The sequence below is a fragment of the Artemia sp. Qi Xiang Cuo genome, chromosome 8 (assembly GCF_049724085.1).
Source record: "Artemia sp. Qi Xiang Cuo chromosome 8, ASM4972408v1, whole genome shotgun sequence".
Lineage (NCBI taxonomy): Eukaryota > Metazoa > Arthropoda > Branchiopoda > Anostraca > Artemiidae > Artemia > Artemia sp. Qi Xiang Cuo.
Window position 1 is genome coordinate 44304210 of NC_142801.1, and position 24187 is coordinate 44328396.

A 24187-nucleotide genomic window follows, 5' to 3' on the forward strand; every position below is an offset into this window, starting at 1 on the left:
TGATCGATGTAAAGATACAAATTTTACTCGATCAAGCGCTTTGACGCTAAAATATTCATAATTGAAAAATGTAATAAATTGAATTGGTTTTTGAACTACTGAACTACCCGTATAGTGTCTAGTAGTGATGATTGTGAAAAACACAAGCTTCTTAATTTCACTAGGGAGCGAAAATAAAATTATTTAGCCTTTCGCGGAGAAAAAATCTGGTTCGAAGATTTAAATTTTAAAACTTATAAAAAGTAAAGTTCCCATCATTTTTATACAATTTTAACACACAATTGTATTTAGCACTTTAAGTCTTTAACCCTGAGATATTAAAGCACTTTTTGTGCAAATCTTGGCTGGTTTCCCAATCTTCCATGAAGTAACACATTTTGCAAATGTAAATCGTGGACAAAGATTCACTAGAGGGATCTTTCTCACTTTCTATCTCGTTTAGGAAACAACAATATTCAGCCTATCTTGAGGGAAATCTTCATAAAACGATAAATGGCTAGATGTGTTTCCTCTTTTGGTATCAAAACAAGACTGTGCTGTCAGGTCAAGCGGGGGGGGGGGCATTTCGCCCACATCCCCTCCCCAGGATCAACACTTTTATGATTTCTGATACATTCTCACAGCAAAGGCCCAAGTTTGGAAAAATAGGAAGATAAGTTTGCGAACCAAGATAAGAATATTGAAAACTACAGTGATGACAGTGGTCATGAAGCATGGACGCTCCGAAAAATGGAGGAAGATTTGCTTGATGTTTTATAGAGAAATTGTCTTCGGAATGTTTTGGGTACCCAACTGACTGAAAGTATTTCAAATAGTAGGCTGTACAAAAAGTGTGGTTCAATCCCAACTCATACAGCTATAATGAGAGAATGGTTGAGATGGCTAGGGCGCGTTCAGCGGGTGAAGGATGACAGATTGTCTTTTATGGCGAACTGTCTAGGTCTGGGTCTAAACGAAAAGCAAACCGTCATCGGTTGGGCTGGGAGTATATCGTACGGAAAGATTTAAGGGAAACTGGAACTTCATGGGAGGATGCAAAGAGGAAGGCTTTGAATAGATTGGAATGGAGAAGAAGCGTGCGTACCTGTGTTGGCCTTGGGCGGTTTGAAGCTGCGGTGAATTGTTAGAGTAGTAAAAGTATATACTTCAGAATTTTTTTCAAGTTTATCCCCCCCCCCCTTCTTCTCCTGAATTTAGTTCCAATCCAAGATTATAAATCCAAAATATCGGTAAATGAGCATGAATTAGTGACAGGTATTAGCTAACACTCAATAAGGGACATGAAAAGCCGAACTCGACAACAGAAAAACTGCGCTTGGAAATTACAAATAATTTGAACGCGAGTAAACGGACCTACATTATTACAAAGTATACTAAAACAAAAATAGAAGTACTACTGCACAAGGAAAAGTAGCAACCAATTGAAACTAACTTTGCATGAGAATTATCATTTCAAATTTATAAAATTACAAACTCGTCAGTAAAATTTTGACATTTTTGGTAGTAACGGTTAGTTGAGACACAAATAAAAAAAAGAAAAAAATCATCCAATACAAAAAGAATCCTACATTGGATACCATAGGGTACGAAGGGATTCCTGACATAGATTTTTTTTAATTGTTTATACAACAACGTTCTCGATCTCCTTTTATAATCCAAAGTGAGAAAGCGTCTTCTCGATAACATCCATCTAGTTGTGCTAGTTTTCACTGAGTCATGATAGAAAAATCTTTATTTTAATATTTGTTGGTTTTTATATGCGAAATATATGCAATAATAGCAAACACGAACCCCTTGCGCCTGAAAAGTTTGTTGTTTATTTCCTTCAGTTCTCACTGTAAATTCTTTTCGCGTCTGAACTAAGAACAAAGAAATAGAGGTACCTGAAAAACAATGCCACAGACCACTTCAACAATATGTTATTTATAGTTAGGTTCCCATGAAATAATATCTTCGTTTATTTGACTTATCTTCTTTATCATCCGTAACATTTAAAGCCTTTGACTCAGATCATCTATTTAAAATAGGACCTATCCTTAGACCTGTGCCTCCAGAAACGCCTAGGGTATCGACAAGGAGTCCCCAACCTTCGCGATATTCTGCTGCCGCCAGCACGTCTTCCCACTCGGGTTGCAGGAACGTGTTAACAGAGCAGAGATCTGACTGGTAAGTGCGGCGTAGCGTGCTCTTAGGACGTCATTTTCTTCTCGAAGGAGGGGTGTGGAAACAGGGTAAGGATAGGGGTGAAGGGTGAGCGATAGGGTGTATAAATAGGACCTATACACCTACCTAAATTCTTGATTAAAGATAATGCAGATAGCAGTCATGCATTCATGCTATATTCTTTAAATACAATCTACTTTCTGTCTACACCAGAGACTAGTTGCAACAGATGCTTTATATAATGATATAAAGAGTATCTCGAGGAAATAACATGTATAGAATAAGACGTAATTAAGTTCCAATATGAAAGCTAAGGATAAGAAGAAGAAAAACCCAGGCGCAGTTTATGAAAAACTGTAAATGATGCACTTAGAAAATGCAAAATGAAACAAACCAACGATATATCCAACTGGCTCTGCTCACGTATGCTAGTGATAACTTATGCTAGTTGAAAATGCAGCTTGCAAGAAGACGAAGCTGCTACATGTTAAAATATATTGGCAGTGATAGCTTACAATTAATATTGCTACCACAGGACCAAGGATTTAACGGAAAGAAAGTTGAGAGCATGAATACTTAAGAACATTTTCTTATTTTCTTCCTCTACGCTCCCGCTCTCCAGGAGAACAGAAAGAAAACCCCGCAGGCCCTAAATATCAAATAAGTAACCCAAGTACCAGTCAACAGAAATAAATATTAATTTCCTTTCTGAGTACGGAAAATCAGAAATCACTGATCGTACCTTAAGTTTGGGATCGTCTGTGTGACTCGAGAGCGTGTCTGAATCAACTTCTTCTTCGTAGTCATGCTCACCATCAGAACCAGCTACAGACATATTTTTGACACTGCCAGACCAACGTCGTCGTCGCTCTAGCAATAGAATAACAAAAAGTCAATAATATAAATATCTGGAAAAAAAAAATATTGATCTCGACAACTATGCATCAAACAATAAACCCTATTTCCCCTTGATTAGAACAAAACGACACACAAAAGAGCGCAGGAGCACAGTTCTCAATAAAATTGGATTTCCCACTGCCAGATTAATTGCAGATTTATCCCAAAAAGCCAAATGATTCAGGACTTAAAATGCAGATTCTACGGAATCAGTTTTGACAAAGCCAACTAGAGAAAAATCTCTCATGTCTAGTTCAAAGAAATAAAATACGAGTTTCTAAAAAAAATAACAAAGAAATAATACAGGAACAACACAATTACCAAGTGCGAGAAAAGGATAGAAGACATTCTACTTAAAGAGAGCAGCAAAAAGGTTTTTCATCATAAATGGGACCTCTGTTGTGTTTCACATCAAAAATGATTTGCACGTAACGTTTTGTATTCCTTATAAATTCATTGGGGGGGGGGGGGCTATAAAGATAGCTGGCGACGCATTATTTGGAATCAGTTTAATTCCAGTACTATAAAAATTAACTGCTTTACACGCGACAACCCAAAACAAAGAGTTTAGGGTTAATTATAAAATTTCTCTCAAGAAAAATATAGATTAAAAAAAGTATTTTACATTTTTCCTAGATGGGGTTAGTTTTTCGTACTGTTTGAGGGACGGTATAGAAAACGGATAAAGTGCTTTTTATTTTAGATTAAATAGCTAACTTAGGTAAAAATCAGGTTAAAGCCAGTTACAAATTCTGGAAATAAGAATCCTCCCAAGAGTTTGGAATTTTGAATGTCGATTATTCAAAACTAAATGTGCCCCCGGAAAACCAAGAAGTTTGGTTCTGACTCAAGACTAACTACTTGAATTGATGTTTAGACAGATTACTCGGTAGAAATCTAGACTTGGTAATGGAGATCCTTACACTTGCTCAATTCGCAATGTTACAGAGGGTAGTATCTCATACCTTGTAGTGTAATGCCAAGCCTTATCTAACTTAGGACCCTTCTTAGTGGCTAATTAAAACAAAGAGTGATTCCGGCATTTCTTTGAATAGCTAAAGAACAACAGCAACTACGGAACGTGCTTTAGCTTACGGGGTGACACACATAGCAAAATTTAAACAGCAAAGTTTAAGATTCGGGGATGAGGTTTGTTACAACATCACGAAAATCCAAAGGAATATCAACCTGGATCAGTGTAAGGATAAGGTGGGGCTGGAAAGTCATCTCGTTCGATTTTCGCTTTCTCATCAGGCTTTGGTCGATGGCCGGAGGGAAAATGGGAGAGTTCAATTGGTTCTTCGTTGTTCATATGGGGAGATTTTGGCCGGGGATGTTCCTTCTCCAAAGAATCAATAAGTACTTTCATCGCTGGCTTAGAAGTTCGATAGCCAGGGTATGAAGGACTTCTTGCTTTCGAACCAGCAGCTGCAAGGAAAAAACAAAAAACTTTTAAATGGTTTACCATTTGAAAAAATGCTTATGAATAAACCCTATTATAAATATTTGTGTAAAATTCTATATTTTTCTTTTTCTCATTTTGAAGAATCAATGATGTCTTCTTGCAATCTTATTTGATGTTAACATCTTTTTCATCTTTTTTCACGAATAAATGAATGTCAAATAACAAAAGCATGCTAGTCAGAAATTGGATCATCAGAACTCGAAACCGTCCCGTTTAAGCTGCTTTCATAGTAAACCTGAATCCACAATATTAGCGTATTTTTGTAGCTTCTGGTTTCACACCTGACAAAATTTTCTAGCATACCGGGAATTTTTCCTCGTATACGAACACCTCAGAAAATGTCAGACTTGGTGAAAGATAAAAGATCAAAATTCTATTTTTAAATTTAATTTAATTAAGTAATGGACAAAACATAAAAAAGGTCAAGGAAAAGAAACAATCCTATTTAAACCAAAATATTCTTATTAGACGATTCTTTAAAGACGAAAAAGCTGATTTTACCACGATTTTAATCGCATGACCACACACAAAAATAGCAGAATTGAAACTTAAATAGAAGACAGACAAAAAAATTTAGTATGGAACGTGTTAAAAAAAAGTCACAAGGTGGAAAGACAACTACACATTACTCAGTGTAAGTAAAAGGCTGGCACAAGTTATCACTTGACTAAAAACATATCTAAAATGAAAAAAAAACAAAACAGTTTCTTGGATATCATCGGTCAATACAGTAGCAAAAAAAATTATATATGGTTCATCTAGCTTTTAACGTGAAAAATATTCATATAATTTTCACTTTCGACCTCTGCGCAAAGAACAAAGGTAAGTCACAGCTTAGAAGGTCACAGTTTCATTAAATCATAATGCATAACGTCATCATAAGAGATGGTACATCATATTCACTATATATGTTCTAAAAAAGGCCGTATGTAGGGGGCCAATCAAAAAAAAATTGTCCGACTCACAAAAACGAAAAAAAATGCATATAAACAAATTTTTTATGAGTTTTGAAATTTTTTTGCCCCCACCCCACCCACCCAAATCAAAAATTCTGGATACACCCTTGGTCCTATATAGTATGAAATATATAAAAAAAAAAACATTTTATACGATGTTTCCTCTAGCTGATGTTGAAATTCTGGAGCAAGATGATCATCTGGCGAGAAATTTTCCTCTCTGTCTCCAGGCAAGAACGTGTGAACTACTAATTAAATATCATTTATTCACAACAGCAAAACATGAACTTGTTTATCCACTCCCAATTATCGATTGGCCCTTTTTCTTGAAATTTATCTTGTTCTCACATTTCTTAATGTCTTATAATAATTTATCTTAAAATGGATTTAACATAGACAGCTGCAATTTAATTTTTATATTCTATGCTTACATTGAAACTTCCGTGACTTTTTCAGGATGCATGGCTCAGATGGTAGAGGCATGCGGATGCGTTTAGTCTCACTATTTGTATAAAAGTAAATTTTTACAGATGAGAGCTAAACCATAAATTAGTATCTGTTAGAGCTAATGCCATTTTCATCAGCCGAAGAAATTAAATGAGCAATATTCCATCTCGCCAATAGGGAAGCTGTTTACATATATTACACTCACATTCGGTCTTATTACTTTTACAAGGGATTAACCCTTATCCGACAAAGAAAGAAATTCACAGTAAACAGGGTACAGAATAGAGACTTCCCAGCATCATTTTTAGAAGAGCGTTGGACAACAGCAGAGTATTCAGCATCCTATCGGGTTGTAAGGGACGCTGTTCCAAAAAACGCTAAAGGAAAAGAATAATTCAACTGAATCAAAATTAAAAAAAAACTTATGTGAGACAAATTTGAGACTTATACTTCTTTCTATGTTGAAAAATTTACGTCACGCGTGTCAAAAACAGGACCCAGGGCGACTGACAACCTTGAGCGCATCGACATAGCTGGAGACCTGAATTAATTTTTACGACTATTTTGCGCAAAATATTCTAGAAGTCAATGAATCAATCCCAAAATGACATCAATAAAAATTTATGAATATGTTCTGAAGGCCATGTATTTTACATATTATTCTAACAGTCTTTTCAGTATTCCTTTTGTTACAGCGGTTGATTAGCCCTGTCAATTCAAACCTTTCAAAGGATACCTACAAATTGGTCGATGAAAATGGGGTGACTTCGGAGGCTTATCATAAGGTTCAATCGGTCTCTTCATATATCCCTGAGTCGGCTCAGCGGTCAAATAGCTGTACGTATAAATACGGCTAATGTCATCTGGGTGCATTTTGTTATAATCACGTAGCATCAAACCAGGACTATATGATCGATTTCCAGAGTACTAAAAAAAAAAATGTAAATAAAATTCAACAAGATTTTTACAACTATAACGATAAAACTACGATTTTAATTCTCAGTAAGAAAAAGGATTGATTTTACCATTAGGCAAATTAAACACAACTTGAAAGGTCATCAAGAAGGATGAAACAAACAGCCACGTGAAAATAAACTCCAAATTTGATCAAGGTTGAAAACGTATCCGCTGGAAAATATATTTAAACATACAGTAAAAAAATTACCAATTGCACAAATAATCTTCTTATCCTTTTTCTCCCTTTTTTCTTTGTTCCTTTTTTCTCCTTTTCTTCCTTTCACTTTTATTAGCCAGTCTACAGCCAGAAAAACACCTTCCAAAAAGATGATATACTGGATATTGTCCATGTCATTGAGAAATGTTTAGCTCAAGGGCGTACCCAGAATTTTTTTCGGGGGGGGGGGGTTAAATTTTTTTTTAACGAATCAAAAATTTGTTTTACGAGTCAGACAACAATGTCGGGGGGGGGGGGGGGGGTTCAAACCCTGAACCCCCCTGGAAATGATCTTATTTTAGGTACAGCAATTGAGGAAAATTATTAGTGGAATCTTCTTTTTCCTTTCCCTACATACTTTTGAACCAATATGTTTTGGCAGAAAGACTTTAATTCCATAACTGCTGGCGTATTTTCCCACACTAATGGCCAGTTTGGCAGTCCAAAGTCGGAACACATTATGTATATTTTTCAAGGTTTTGAATTAAATATGAAGTTGCCTGCAGAGTGGACAATTAGGGCTGTCATCCCCCCCTCCCCATTTTTGTTACAAAAGTTGGTAAAAAAAAAAAAAGGTCTATTGCTCAGGATTGTAGCACTAAGCACCGTGCTTCTATAAATTTTACAACAATTTTGCGAAGATATCTATTCCGATTAGTACAAGTGACCAGCAAATCTTGAAACCTACAAATCGGAAAACCACTCAGTATGGCGAGTTACAGCTCTAGAATGAAGTATTTCTGCATACCTGCAATTTTCAATAAGATACAATTACTAAAAACTGTTTTCCTTTTCTAGAGATAATATTACTTAAAACGAAGATTGCTTGAAAATATTAAGTTTAGTGCTTCCTAACCAAGAAGCTTTTTTTTCGTGTATAAATGCTAGAAGCCACAAATACCAATTTTCACGATCAAAAGCAAATTTAAATTAACAGTATAAAAATACTGAAGTGTGAGAAAACACAAAAAGCCGTAAGTACATGTTGATTAAACACTGAATATTTTTTTTGTAATTTCTTTTTCTCATTAGATTAAACCGTTTACAATCCCAAAATTATAATAAATAGGCCATCATGCCTGTGTGCAGATAATCTAAATTGAACTTAATATATTCCATCTTATATGTTATGTCATGTATCGGAAAACAGCCACAGTTCTAAGAGAAAATAATTTATTTCGTTTCGTTTTCTGTAAATATAAAATTATATAATTTTGCTTAATATCAAAGGATAGGAACAACACAATTAAAAAAAACTACATCATTTTATTCTTAAAATAATTATCATGTCACTGAAGCATATAGCAAAAATATAAGAACGAAGAAAAAATGTTACATTGCTTCTAAAAATTCTACAAAGATATGCATAATATGTAATTATATAAAAACTTTCTTTTAGCAAAGAAACATGAGACATCTCAGTCTGAAACTTGTTTAATTAAGCCAAGTAAATTAGCCGCCCAAAATTTATGCCAAAGTTTCATAAAAATAGAATGCGTGGTCATGAACATAATTTCAAGAACGAATATTTGGACACCTGACAAGTCTTCCAAAGTCAAGTTTTTGTTTCGTAAGAGAGAAAATAAAATTTGGTCTTTTGTTATAAATTAATTTACTGTAATTTAAGAAGAATAAACAGATATTGAAGTATTATTATTCAGTTTTCAAATATATTCAATATTATTATAATTATTTCAATAATTTCTGTTCAATTATAGGGACATTCGTATAAGGATAATTCAATTACAACGATGCTAAGTTACTAGGGCAAACATTTCTATTTCAACAAGCTAAACTTTACATAAAATATTATCCAAAGTCATAGGATTTATCCGAAACAATAATGAAAAATGGATCGGCTACTCTTTAGAATTTACTCACGATTGCTACCAGGAAACGTATGTTTTTTAAGACATCATTTGTGCTCTACCCCTTAAACCTGTTTATGATAGTCAATTGACATTATTCAGAAGTTAAAGTACCAGGGAAAACTATTTGGACCAGCCTCCACGATACGTAAAGTGTATAAGAAATTGAAATGACTAACTAAGAAAGTAAAATAATTTTATTAAATGTGCTTTCCAATGCCAGGGAAATTCCTAGCCTTACAAAGCGATAACTTGAAAGTGGTTTTGATATATGTTAGCTGCATATGGTTGTCGATATATAGCATCGTCAGAGGGGACACTTGCCCAGGGTGCAAAAATTTTAGGGACGAAAAATTTCAAATGAATAATCTAACATTTATAATCATTTGTAATTTTGGTATAAATTCTAAATTCTTACTCACGATTGTTATTGAAAGTTTCACATCCTGAATTACCAGGGTCACTGGAAAAGGGGTGAAATTCGAGACTGGTGTCACGGTGCTCAGGGTTCAATTAAAAAAAATGAACAAGCAACTGAGTTTGGTACGTGGCACCCAGGGGTGCACTGGAGGAAAAGAAGTTCCGATTCTCCGTTTCAGAGAAATATAAACTTTTAATTCGGTAAGTAATTTTCCCGCAAGAATTTTGTCGATACTGAAAATCGATCTTCCTTAACGAAAATTGAAGTTTTCTCAGAATTTGCGGCAAAAAAAATCTATTCTGAAAATGTACTGAAAACGATAAGGAAATGGAAGAACTGATTCAAAATAATCCATAAGCAGCAGTAATTTCACCTATTATTAAAAGGCGGAATAAGGTAAACATTTTAATTCTATCGACAGGTTCCTCAATAACTTTAAATTGACCTCGTCCTCCTACTCAAAGATGTAACCTGTTAATTTAAATTTTAACTATCAGTACGTCATAATATCTGACACAAGGAATATTAGAGAAATTTTATATGTCTACTGTCTAGTTCAAAAAGCCGAAATTGGCATTTATCCTAGAGAATTATGAGCTGTGATACGTGACAGAAAAAGAAAACATTACATAGTGTTACTTCAGTGAAAACACCGTTGTTAATGTCAATAGTCTCGATGATTTGCATGTTATATTACAATCAAAAGAACATCTTGTTACAAAAACAGGACGTTGTAATGTTCTAAGTTTTATCATGCCTAGGAATGGTGAATTTAAACAAACCACAATTAGCTTAGCCAGAGTCGACCCAGCTCTAAATGGGTAACTGGAGAAATCGGAGAAGGTACAGGAAGGGTGAGTACTAGCACAGGATTGCTGACTTTCAACCCCCTGGCTGAAGGGTCAAGAAACAGTGATCGGCACCGCCGGCAAGGACTGTACAGTCCAGTGTCGTATTTTTTACTTTTTACATATATATATATATATATATATATATATATATATATATATATATATATATATATATATATATATATATATTTTCTTTTTGGATTTAGTCAGCGTTGCCTGTCAACATTTTCAATATCATCCAAGGTTCGATGACGATTGGTTTAGATAGGATAGGTTTGGTCAGGTTAGCTTATGTTTTTAACACATTACTGACATTTACCACCAAATTTAACCTAACTTAACCTAAACTAACACAATCTAACCTAACCTAACTTTAACTCTTACCATCATAGCTTGCATAAGACCGAAAAAGCTGACTCGCAAAGCTAATTGAATCCAAGCAGAGAAAAAGGAATTTTCGACATTAACCGGTAAATGTCGACATTAACCAGATTTCGGACATACACGGTAACATATACATAAAAGGAGAACTATCCGGGTTTATTTAAGAAGTCTTATCCGTTACCCTGTAAGCAGCCCTTTCTGAATTTTCAGTTTTTCAGTTCACTATGCCTAATTTTACAACAAGTTGTGAAGCGATAAAAAAGTGCGGATATATTTTAAAGACTTGCGATGCGAGTCTCAAAAAAGCTTAAAAGTTTTTTTTCTCTAAAAGCGTGCTTCCTGATCAAAGATACGTAGGAGTCTTTCCCCTGGTCATTATAGTAGGAACTTTCTTATAATATTTTTCAGATAAGGGTTTTACATGTGTTAAGACATCAAATTTAACACGATCAATCTATATAAAGCAATCAATAATACAAACCTTTCTGGAATAGCTGCTATAAGGACTAAATGCGGATCCATTTATGCTGGGGGTACGCGAGCGAGAAAACTGAAAAGAAAAAGCTGATACTCAAAATAAAACTAAATACAGCTAAATAAAGCAAAGCATACGGACCAAATAAGACTAAAATTCACAGCAGGGAAAACCCAGCCATACATAATTAGCAGATTACATTCATCAATAGATTGAATGTTTTGAAAATTTCAAAAATACAAAAGGAATCCATATGTATTCAAACATATAGATGAATTCGAGCACAGTTGCCCAAAATGTAGGAAAAGCAGTCAATTACCTTTTATTTTAAAAATTTGCAAAACAAGTCAAATATTTAAATCCGTAGTAGCTTACTGAGCTGGGACACTATATGGGTGGTTATTTAATATGCAAATGGGATAAAAGGAAGAAGGACATCTTTTAATTCTGGCTCATTTACACTTACAACGGCAAAAAAACACGAAAAACGTGCTAATCGAAACTAATTCTCTAGTAGCACTGACCTCTTTGGAGGTACATTAACCAAACTTCAAAATATATAGGGATCGCCATGCATATTAGAAATATCATTTTTGGACTTCCCATTGAAAATTTCCTATTCTATACTCAACTGAGATTATATATGTATTTTATATATATATATATATATATATATATATATATATATATATATATATATATATATATATATATATATATATATATATATATATATATATATATATGTATATATACGCCACCGTTAGCAGCATACACTCAACAAGTGGTGCAAATGCATCACTCCTCGGTATTCATCAGAGTTTATCATCAGCGGGTGCAAACCCCAATATGGATTCTAAGAACAATACCACGATAAGGCATGGATTTTTTTAATACAACACGAAAATATTTGTCTTTCTTGATTTTTCTTTTTTTTTTGGCCGAGGAGGAACTTCAATGGGTCACAAAATAGGTGTGGCATCAACAAAACAAATAAAGCCTTTATAAGAAAAAAAAAGCGAAATCAAGTAAAGCTACGCCATGTCATACACAGTGCCATTCTGAAAATAAGAAGCAAAATAAATAACGACACAGCTTAGAGGCGGAAACCCTAGCTCTGTCCTAATACTAGGACATAGCCAAGTACTGCTCTTCCAAGTTAGATATAACAAAACACAATATATAGTCATACGAATAAAACCCAAGTATGGCGATCTTTTAAATATTCCTCTGAAATATTGCTCTGCGCAAGCCATTTGCCGGTTGCATTGGGATATTTCAGCGTATACTACAATACCTCATTATGCCCGGAACAAAGTGCTAAACTTACGTTTCTGCGTGAAATCACAGTGATGTGAAGTTAAGTTTACAATCCTTAGAAGACAGAGCAAAATATAATACAGACATCTGTATTTAATCTTCAAATGCGAAATAAAAGTATGTTCTATCTCTTACGGAACTAGCTAATCGTTATACAAATAAATTGTTAAAGTATTTGGTCCCAACCTATTTTTTCTTTTATTATAATACTAGACGGTTTCAGTCATTCTATAGAAATCCGCCTTGGGAGAATTATGACAACCTGTGGTGATACTATTTTCTGAATTTTTACCTCCTAATTTCTTTCGTTCCAAAAATTTTTCTGCAATTATCAAACATTATTAGATAATTATAAACTATCTGAAATTATAATTACAGTCTTTAGATCGCATATCTTTGCTACTCTCCCCCTAACCTGCACAAATCAGATATCCTGACTCTTTTTTAATAAGCCTAGACCTTACATAACAAGGAAAGAAAACGGCATTCAACAAAATGCATTTTTGTAAGTAGCAAACAGGGAAAAGGATTGCCTAAAATAGTAGAAAAATCAAATAAGAACAAGACTGCCAGAAATAACTTATTATACATTTAAGTCATTAGGATGTGTGCAAGGCTGTATCCAGGGTGGGGGGGGTTAGGGGGTTTAAGCCCTACCTTGTGGCTTCACTTAGGGAAGAGGGGGTTGTGTGCTCACATCCCCCTAGATTTAAAAAAATTCCTCTTACTGGGTATTTTTGCTGAACAATTGCTTTTTTTAGGACTGTTATTGAAAAATAAAAAATTACACAATTTTCCTACCTCCCTAGATATTTAACAATGTGTTTTGCCCCCCCCCCCTCTCTATGGTCCTTCAAAAGGGATTCTCTTTCGTATTTGAAATTTTTTGTATCATTTGAATTAACGAAATACCTGAATTTCACTCGCAGCAGAAGAACTAATTCTTGACTCTCTGCCCTCTGAAGTTGGCTCAGAAATTTGGGACACATTTGCTATTCCTCCATTAAGGATCGTTCCACCTTCAGCCGGACCTGGTCCACATCGAGGATGCCAAATAGCAGCACCTACGAGGAAAAACATTCGTAATATTATGCAAAAACATAGTTGCCATATTGCCAAAAAGTTTCGGTGACTAAACTGTTTTAATTTGGGATCAAGCCAGTTCTGTGATTGCTTGTCGGATTAGAAAATTTAATAGTTTATTCAAGCAACAATTTTAAAATTTTTATATTTCAAAGACTTTCCTACCTCTAACAGAATTTCATATTTAGAAAGATTAACAAGATATGAGCGTCTGTATTTAGTCCAATGAGTTACAAGTAATACAAGCAGGCCCCTGGAATAGCATTACTCTTACTGACATCGTTCTATACATTTCAAGTTCTCAAAATTTTCAAAGTTTGACTTTTTCCCCAAATTCATTAAGAAGACTGCTGAAACACAAGCACCGTTGAACTGGGAATAAGAATCTTTTTTTAAAGCACCGAAATTTTTTATCGTGACGGGCGAGAGGTAGAGGAGGGGACAACTCCCCTAAGATATGGAATAATTCCTGTTCGTTATAAGGTTTAATGTTACTCCTTACTTTCAGTTGAAAAAAAACTTTTTTCTTTTTTTATTTAATCTTTAAATTTTAGGACGGGCATGTGACACTTTTCCCCAACGCAGATAACCAAACGACAAATTCAACCGAAATCACAATCAGAAATGGCTAGTAAAAGAAGCAGTATGCTCTAACGCGTGAGAAAATGGTTCTATTTTAGTGTTTCTAAGTTCTTCTATCTACTATTCAAACAAAACATTGGGTAATGGAACCAAAGAGTCGTCGTATATCTGAAGCAGTTTCAGGTTAACTTCTAGTGAAAATTGTATATGAACTGCCTCTAAAACGGAGCTTTTTACTCGAAAGTAGAAATATGGCTTGATGAAGCGAAGAATTGGTGAGGCAGCTTTAGATAGTTATCTCTGAAAGACTTTGCAATTCCACTTCAGATCGCGCACTGTAGTCTGTAGCTCAAGAACAAGCGACAAGCATCCTTTCTGGCTCTATGCAAGAATTATGCGCAGTTTTCCAAATTGTAATATCATATACATCAGTTCAGCCTAAGCTCAACACTTTCCGTAAAAGCCACAGAGGTTAGAGTTACAAAAAAAGAAACAGTGGATACGCCTTCCTTATCTTTTTGTTTTTATATTTGAATATTTTCTTCCAGATATGCTATTATATCCATTAATAGCAACTCAGTGGATCCAATATCAAAAAAACTTTGAGAAATGGACGTATTTTCCGGATACCGTTAACTCAAGCCGTTCAGTAGGACTTTTAACTTACACCCATAGAAGTGCTTCTTGACATTCGAGATCATGAAAATCATAGTTTTAATACTTTAAATGAACAATGTCGAAAGTAGGTTCTCCATACACTTGATTAATATATCTTATTCGGATATATTCAGATATATCTTGCATTCGGAGCTATTATTGTGCGTTATCACATAGATCTAGTGCTTAGTTCTTAAACGTGCTTCTATCTATATCTTTATTTCTGCTTTCCCTTTCTCCGATGTGTTATCAGTTACCAGAGTGGAAACACCGAGACAATGTCGCCTGGATTTTCGGGGACTAACAATCTAAAACAGCAATCAGAAGAAGAGATACCGAAAAAGAAGTTTCACTCAGCGGTCATTGTCCAGAGAATGAAATATTAATTCCCATATGGAATTTTCTTACTTTCCTTGAATTTTAAACGTTGTTATTTTCAAAGCCATTTTATGCAGATTTTTTTCTTCAAAATTTTGCAAATTACAGAATTTAATATGATTCGGTTGGGGCAGTTTTTGAATTTTAGTTGACTTAAAAGACAAGTAAGCATTAGGTCTCACGAATTAAAAAAAAAGAATTTTAAAATTGAATTTAAAAGAAAGATAAAGTATTATCATAGATAACGTAAAAATAACAAAATTCTGCTAATATTCAAAACGGCATACAAGACTGGCATGCAAACTTAAGCTACATACTAAAATTTTAAATGCATTGTAAATAGCAGCTCAATCAATTACTTGAATGAAGCATAAACTAGTACACATTTTCTAGTAATATTCATACTTTAATGAAAGCAAACACAGTCTATAGTATATCTTGCAGAGAAATGCGGCGTATGATATGGCGACTATCTGCGTCTTCGAACCACAAAATAGAGCGACAATCTTCAAACTTTTCGAGACATGGTAGACTAACGCAGCCAATCATTGCCTGGCAGAGATTTTATATTGGAAGATTGAATGACCGCCATTTCTGACATAGCTAATTAACATTTGAATCATCAAAGGGAAACAACCTATATTAAAATAATTCAGTTTTTCTAGATCCACAACTAGGAATTTGGTTTTCATAAACACGAGGGGTATATCTATGGGAAATGTGTTTTTAGCCATAATATACGCAAAACCTGCAGGTTTTGCTGAAATAAACTTTCACAATTAGGCAAAAAGACGGATTAAAAACCAGCAATCGTGAAGTAGGCCTTGATTTTTTGTTTTTCTCTCTCCTTGAACTAACCTTGCAAATACATCTCTTCTCCATCACCAAAAGGATCTCCACATTTGGAGCAGCGAGCACAAGTAGGGTGGAAATGGTGGTTATCTCCAGCCTGAAGAACTTTACCAGAAATGAAACGGTCGCAGTAAGCACATTTGACTCCAAAACGAAGTTGATAGTCCTTCTCACAATATGGCTGTCCATCTCTGTAATAATTCTGTCAAATTACATATAGAAATTGCAATCAAAAGACTACGCAATAGACTCGCTTGATATCGAGGCATTTATTCACTTCACAAGTCAAGACATGGATCCCCACTTAGTAGAAATTTTGACCACAAAAGAAAAAATATTTTTATCATCTTAATCAATTGATTTTTTTTATATATATATATATATATAAGACCTTTTGTTAAATAACAAGTTTAAAACTTGCGACTCCGAATGACAAAAAGGCCCTAAATGACAATTAAATAATTAATATTTTCTCAATCACTAATTTGACTTACTTTGCATTAAAATTCACTTCAATCCATTCTGTACCCAAAAAATCTTAGAAGATTGTTTTATCGCAAAATGCATCTAAGCTGACGGTCTGCTGCTTGCCAGGTGTGCTAATAACTCTCTATAAAACTTGCTTAACTGAATAAAATCAAAAGACAGACAAATTCACGAAATTTTTGGATACACTTCAACTTTCTAAAAGTTCAAAGACATTTATCATAACACATAATTTTTTTTTTAATCGCATATAAATTTCTTTATGGACAAAGAATCCATGGAAAATACAACATAACAATTAAAATAGTTAAACAAAGCAAAGAATACTAAAACTCCTAATAACTTTATAGTCAAAGGTCATATATATTACATTCATATTAGACAACCCTGTGAATCCAAAACAGCTCGACTATCAGGCCAAATGTTTTATGTTCTTCCATAAGTCCCTTTTAGAAAAAAACAAATGCACACAAAATCGTAAACGTGAATACCTATAAAAATGATGAATATTATATGCTTTGCAAAAACGGTTAATAAATAATAATTTTAGAGAGACAGCTTTTTTTGCCCAGGGCGATTAGTATTTCGTGTATATTCTAGAATGATCGAATACACCCTGGACTGTAAGAAACTTTGCCGACTGTAGTCCGTCAAAACAAGGTGAAGTAGTAAACGAACTAATATTTCAATGGGAGAATATTCGTTTTTTCTTCTTACTAACTTGCTCATGGTGTGTTGCACAAAAGAACGAAAACATACAAAAAAAAAAACAATATAAGAATAAACAAGAAATCAAAATGAGGGGGATTTTCAGCCAGCAGAAAAGAAGCAACGAAAAGACTAAGAAGATATTTCGGCAAGAACCTTTCGCTAAGCCATTCTCCGCACTCAAAACAAGGGGAGGAAAAAATAAAACAAAATGCAGCCTATTGGTGTAATCTGTATCGAAACAGCTTTTGATGGGTAACATTAAACTTAATAAATTTTATATATTTGCAATCGGCATGAAACGCCCATTATTTTTGATTGATCAATTTTTGTCGAAATGCCGTTTTTCAGAGTTTCGGCTACTACTGGGTCGAGTCGCTCCTTACTCAGCCCAATAGTACAGTTCGTTGTCACGAACACGTTTGATTAAATTGAAGACATTGTATTCTATAATGGTTACCCCGTTAAACTTACTGAACAAATTATAGAAGAGTAAAAAATGCAAAGCAAGATGACAATGAACCGATCCCCCATTGGTCAACTCTATAAGTGGAAAGTAAAATTTTACAACAGTACCTTATATCCCTAAACTCGGTGATAAGTTTGATTTTTTTTTTTTTTTTTTTTTTTTTTTTTTTTGAAATGTAATCTTTCAGTCTCATTCAAAATTGAACTAAAGGTTGAAACTTTTTTTTTTAGGGAGAATAAAACGGATCCTATTCTTGGCAGTGACATAAACAGTGATTCTGCAGGAAATTTTACACTGGCAGAGCTACACGAACACAAGCTTTCAATAAATAAACCTCTAAAGCATAGAAGTAAAAAATGACGATTTTGACTCTGCTTTAGCTCTCCACGCTTTTGGACACCAAGATCATTTAGTTCTTTTTGACGAGGCAACTTTAGTTTCCGACTGTAAATGGTTTACATAAAATTAATTTAAAAAACTTTTTCCACAAAACAAGTTTTTCGAAGAAAAGTAAAGAGCTCCATTAAGCCAAAAATTAGCAGATATAAAGCCGAATAATCTTCCAAGCGTAAAACTACCACCAATTACTATAAATAGATGAAACGGAAATCGAACAGAAATTACAATGAATAGCAGAGTCAAACTCAAAACAAGCTTTTCAGTTGGTCAAACAGTTCGTGGTAACGAGCTGTAAGTAAGGAGCGACCCGGCTCAATGGTAACCGAAACTCTAAAAAACGGGATTTTGATACCAATAGAAACATTAGAAGAATCAGATTTTAATTCTGATTTCAAATATATACGTTTCATGAAGTTTAGTCATACCCATCAAAAGTGACGCGTCTGAGAAAACTTGGCTTATTTTAGAAAACAGGAGAAACGACCCCCTAAAAGTGATAGAACCTTAATGAAAATCAAACCAGCAAATTCACCGTATCAGAGAACCCTACTGTAGAGGTTTCAAGCTCCTATCTACAAAAATGTGGAATTATCCATTTTTTGCCAGAAGAAACATCACGGATACGTGTTTTTTTGTTTGTTTTTTTTTTTTTTTGTTTTTTTTTTTTTTTTTTCCCAGGGGTGATAGTATCGACCCAGTGGTCCTATAATATCGTGGGAGGGCTCATTGGAACGGAAATTAAAAGTTCTAGTGCCCTTTTAAAGTGACCAAAAAAAATGGAGGGCAACTAGGCCCCCTCCCACGCTCATTTTTTTCCCAAAGTCACCCGATCAAAATTTTGAGATAGCCATTTTGTTCAGCATGGTCGAAAATATGATAAAAATGTCTTTTAGGATGACTTGATCCCCCAAAGTCCCCAGGGGGAGGGCTGAAAGTTATGAACTTTACTCAATGTTAACATATAGTTTTGGTTATTGGGAAGTATACAGACTTTTTCAGAGGAGATTTTTTCTGGGCGGGGGGGGCCGGCGCGGGGCGGGCCCTATAGGGACGGATCTTTCCATGACGGCAGTTGTCATGGGGGAAGGGACATTGCGATGAAGGGGGCGCCGGATTTCCCAGCATTATTAAAGAAAAAGATCAGGAATTATATAAAAAAAACAAGTTTTTCAACTGATCAACTGATTGTGATTAAGAGGTCATTTTTAAAGAACTGGAAAAAAAAAAATTTGAACTATAGTTTAAAGAGCAGGGTATTGACTAGGGGGCGAACCCCCTAATATACATGTTAAAAATTTATGAATATAGAAGGTCGTTACGTAAGTTAATTCTAAGTTACGTATATTTATTACTAATAAAAACGTTCGTAAATAAAATTAAACAAGTTTCGAGAAAGCCATTTAACCAAATATAATATGCAAATTTTGTTTTAATTATTCATGTACGGTGAGCCAAAATCAAAACCTGCATTAATTCAAAAACGTTCAAAAATTAAATAAAAAAAACAAGTTTTTTTAACTGAAAGTAAGGAACGACGTTAAAACTTAAAACGAACAGAAATTATTCCGTATATGAAGGGGCTGTCCACTCCTCGACGCCTCGCTCTTTACGTTAAAGTTTGACTTTCTCACAACTCTATTTTTTTTAACAATAAAAAAACTTTAGCGTAAAGAGCGAGGCGTTGAGGAGGGGACAGCCCCCTTCATATACGGAATAATTTCTGTTCGTTTTAAGTTTTAACGTCGTTCCTTACTTTCAGTTAAAAAAACTTGTTTTTTTTATTTAATTTCAATAAGAATCCATAGTATGGGTTGCTATTTGTATGTTGAATTAAAAACGAACTGAAATTACAATTGCACCTTTTTGACAATCCGTATACACATAGCGTGTTTTGATTTAGTTCAACACTCCCCTCAACATTCTCTGAAAGGCTCACCTAAATACCCTTCGCTTTCTTGGAAAGTGAAGTTCAAACATGTATACCTTTCTAAATAACATATACTATGTGTAAACAACGAAAGAATTGCTTAATTTACAGCCCTTATCCTGAGGACTGTGGGGAGTGTGACATTCCCAAAGACAAAATTACTGGACTTTTCAACAATACTGAACAAAATAGCTCTCTTAAAATTTCGATCTGATATTTTTTGGGAAATGATAGGCTTGGGGGGGGGGTCCTGATTGCCCTCCATTCACTCTTGACTTTTGATTCACTTTTGACTCTTAACAAGGGCACGAAAACTTCCGAATTCCAAAAAATGAGCTCCATCCGATCCAAAGTTTATATGACTACCCGTTCCACAAAAACCTTGTATGTCCCGGGGAAACTTATGCCCATAGGCTCTGGGGGATTGTGTCCACCCTAAAGACATTTTTATATGATTTTTGGACTATTGGTAACAAATGGGCATCTCACAATTTCAATTGAATGCGTTTTGGGAAAAGATGATGTCAGGGAGGGGGCTAGTTGATCTCCATCATAATTGACTCTCAAAAGGGAACTATAAATATACATTTCACATCAAATGATTTTCTTCTAAAGTTCAGATGACCACCCCTTCCATAAAAACCTCATATGCCCCTGGGGCATAACCGACAACCCTTACGCCCAGATTCTGGAGGATTCTGTCCACCCCAGAGGCCCTATTATATGATCTTTTGACTCTTTTTGAACAAATAGCTATCTCAAAATTTTTATCGGATGTATTTGTGGAAAATGAAACATAGGGTGGGGGCTTCCCCCGATCACTTAGACTCTTAAAAAGAGAATTAGAACATCTGATTTCCAATCCAATATACGACCACCCTTTACAGAAAAACCTTATATGCCCTCATGCCATGACTTACAACTCTTGCGCTGAGGGCTGTGGGTGGGGGGGGGGGAGTTTTCATCCTCAAAGACACAATTTCCAGACCTTCAACTAAGCTGATCAAAATGGCTATCTAAAAATTTTGATTAGATGTGTTTTGGGAATTGATGGGAGTGGAAGGGGGGCTTGTTGCCCTCCAATCACATTTGACTGTTAAAACAGGCCCTTTCAATTTCCAATCAAATGAGCCTTTTTTGAAGTTTCTACGACAACAAATGGCTACCTCAAAATTTCTATCAGATATATTTTGGGAAAAAACAAAGTGTTGAGGTCGGGGTATCCACCCTCCGTTTATTTTGAATCTTCAAATGGGTACTAGAACTTCTGATTACCAATCCAATGAGGCCTTTCCGAAGTTTATACAACCACCCTTTCTATAAAAAACCTTATATGCCCCCAGGGCATAACTTATAACCCTTGTCCTGAGGGCTGTGGGGGAGAGGGGCCATCCTTAAAAGACATAATTTCCGGACCTATTAACTACGCTGAACAAAATGGCTATCTAAAAAAATTACTGGATGTGTTTGGGGAAATGGTGGGCGTGGGAGGAGGTTAGTTGCCCTCCAATCCTTTTCGACATTCAAAAGGGGCACTAGCCCCTTCAGTTTCCAATCGAATGAGCCTTCTTCAAAGTTTCTACGACAACAGATGGCCATCTCAAAATTTTATTAGATACATTTCGGGAAAATACAAGGTGTGGGGGGTATCCACCCTCCAATCACTCTGAATTTTATAATAGGTACTAGAACTTCTGATTTCAAATCCAATGAGCCTCTTCCGAAGTTTATACGACCACCCTTTCTATAAAAACCTTACATGCCCCAAAGACATAACTTACAACCATAGCCCTGAGGGCTGTGGGGTGGGGGGGGGGGTATCATCCTCAAAGACAGTTTCCGGACCTTTCAACTACGCTGAACAAAATGGCTATCTCGAAATTTTTAATGGATGCATTTGGGGAAATGGTGGGCGTGGGAGGGGGGTTAGTTGCCCTCCAATCATTTTCCACTATTAAAAGGGCCATTATCCAGTTCAATTTCCAATCGAATGAGCCTTTTTCGAAGTTTTAACGACAACAAATCGCCATCTCAAAATTTCCATCAGATGCATTTTGGGAAAATACGAGGTGTGGGGGGGGGGGGTTATCCACCCTCCGATCACTCTGAATCTTATAAATAGTCCTAGACCTTCTGATTACCAATCCAATGAGCCTCCTACAAAATTTATGCGATCACCTTTTCTATATAAACCTTATATGCCCCTGGCATAACTCAGAACCCTTGTCCTGAGGGCTTTGGGGGGGGGGGGGGGTTGTCATCCTCAAATACAAAATTTCCAGACCTTTCAACTACGTTGAAAAAAATAGATATCTTGAAATTTTGATTGGATGTTGTTGGGGAAATGGTGGGCGTGGGAGGAGGGGTTGGTTGCACTCCAATCACTTTCGACTATTAAAATGGGCACTAGCCCTTTCAATTTCAAATCAAATGAGCCCTTTTCGAAGTTTCTACAACAACAAATGGTCATTTCAAAATTTCTATTAGATACATTTCGGGAAAATATAAGGTGTAAGTGTGTGAGGGGGTATCCACCCTCTGATCACTCTGAATCTTAAATAGGGCACTAGAACGTCTGATTACCAATCCAATGAGCCCCCTCCGAATTTATACGATCACCCTTTCTATATATACCTTATATGTACCTATATATACCTTATATTTTATAAGAGGTACTAGATCTTCTGATTACCAATCCAATGAGCCCCCTCCGAAGTTTATACGACCACCATTTCTATAAAAACCTTACATGCCCCAAAGACATAACTTACAACCATAGCCCTGAGGGCTGTGGGGGTGGGGGGGGGGTATCATCCTCAAAGACAATTTCCGGACCTTACAACTACGCTGAACAAAATGGCTATCTCGAAATTTTTAATGGATGCATTTGGGGAAATGGTGGGCGTGGGAGGGGGGTTAGTTGCCCTCCAATCATTTTCCACTATTAAAAGGGCCATTATCCAGTTCAATTTCCAATCGAATGAGCCTTTTTCGAAGTTTTAACGACAACAAATCGCCATCTCAAAATATCTATCACATGCATTTCGGGAAAATTCGAGGTGTGGGGGGGGGGGTTATCCACCCTCCGATCACTCTGAATCTTATAAAAAGCACTAGAACTTCTGATTACCAATCCAATGAGCCTCCTACAAAATTTATACGATCACCTTTTCTATATAAACCTTATATGTCCCTGGCATAACTCAGAACGCTTGCCCTGAGGGCTTTTTTTTTGGGGGGGGGGCGGGTTGTCATCCTCAAATACATAATTTCCAGACCTTTCAACTACGTTGAAAAAAATAGATATCTTGAAATTTTGATTGGATGTTGTTGGGGAAATGGTGGGCGTGGGAAGAGGGTTAGTTGCCCTACAATCACATTCGACTATTAAAAAGGGCACTAGCCCTTTCAATTTCAAATCAAATGAACACTTTTCGAAGTTTCTACAACAACAAATGGTCATTTCAAAATTTCTATTAGATACATTTCGGGAAAATATAAGGTGTAAGTGTGTGTGTGGGGGGGGGGGTATCCACCCTCTAATCACTCTGAATCTTAAATAGGGCACAGAACTTGTGATTACCAATCCAATGAGCCCCCTCCGAATTTATACGATCACCCTTTCTATATATACCTTATATGCCCCCAGGGCATAACTTACAAACTTTGCCCTGAGGGTTGTGGGGAAATCGCTCTTTACTTAGGCAGCGCGATTGTGCTGCCTATGAAAAGGGCACTAGCCCTCTCAATTTCCAATCGAATGAGCTCTTTTCGAAGTTTCTACGACAACAAATGGCCATCTCAAAATTTCTATCAGATAACTTAAAACCCTTGCCCTGAGGGCTGTGCGGGGGGGGAGGCTCAAACTCAAAGACATAATTTCCGGACCTTTCAACTAAGTTGCAACTACGTTGAACAAAATGTTGTACCTACTGATTACCTTCTCAGTAGGGGCCTCTCCCAGGCCAATCAGCGCGTCTCCAGGTGGCGGATAGGGCAACGTCCTGTATATATGCAGGGCATCTCCTGGTAGGGAGACGAAAGAGCACTTGAAAGATTGAAAGTACATTAGCCCTTTCAATTTCCAATCGAATGAGCTCTTTTCGAAGTTTCTAAGACAACAAATGGCCATCTCAAAATTTCTATCAGATAACTTAAAACCCTTGCCCTGAGGGCTTTGGGGGGGGCAAACTCAAAGACATAATTTCCGGACCTTTCAACTAAG

At 35.7% G+C, this 24187-nt stretch overlaps 1 protein-coding gene across 7 annotated transcripts in view; it reads right to left on the minus strand.

Annotated features, from left to right (window-relative positions):
• The window catches only part of LOC148949448 (actin-binding LIM protein 1-like), a 150961-nt gene that overhangs the window by 30984 nt on the left and 95790 nt on the right, over positions 1–24187 (minus strand). For all 7 annotated transcript variants that reach the window (XR_016142134.1, XM_089093480.1, XM_089093479.1 and 4 more), the window contains exons 6-11: positions 15980–16164; positions 13334–13485; positions 11108–11176; positions 6669–6855; positions 4249–4488; positions 2906–3033 (exon numbers count right to left, since the gene is read on the minus strand). Coding sequence is in view for 6 of the 7 variants with exons in the window: in XM_089093480.1 (XP_088949606.1) it covers positions 2906–3033; positions 4249–4488; positions 6669–6855; positions 11108–11176; positions 13334–13485; positions 15980–16164 (961 nt within the window). In the remaining variant the exon portion in view is untranslated. The remainder of the gene's footprint in view (positions 1–2905; positions 3034–4248; positions 4489–6668; positions 6856–11107; positions 11177–13333; positions 13486–15979; positions 16165–24187) is intronic.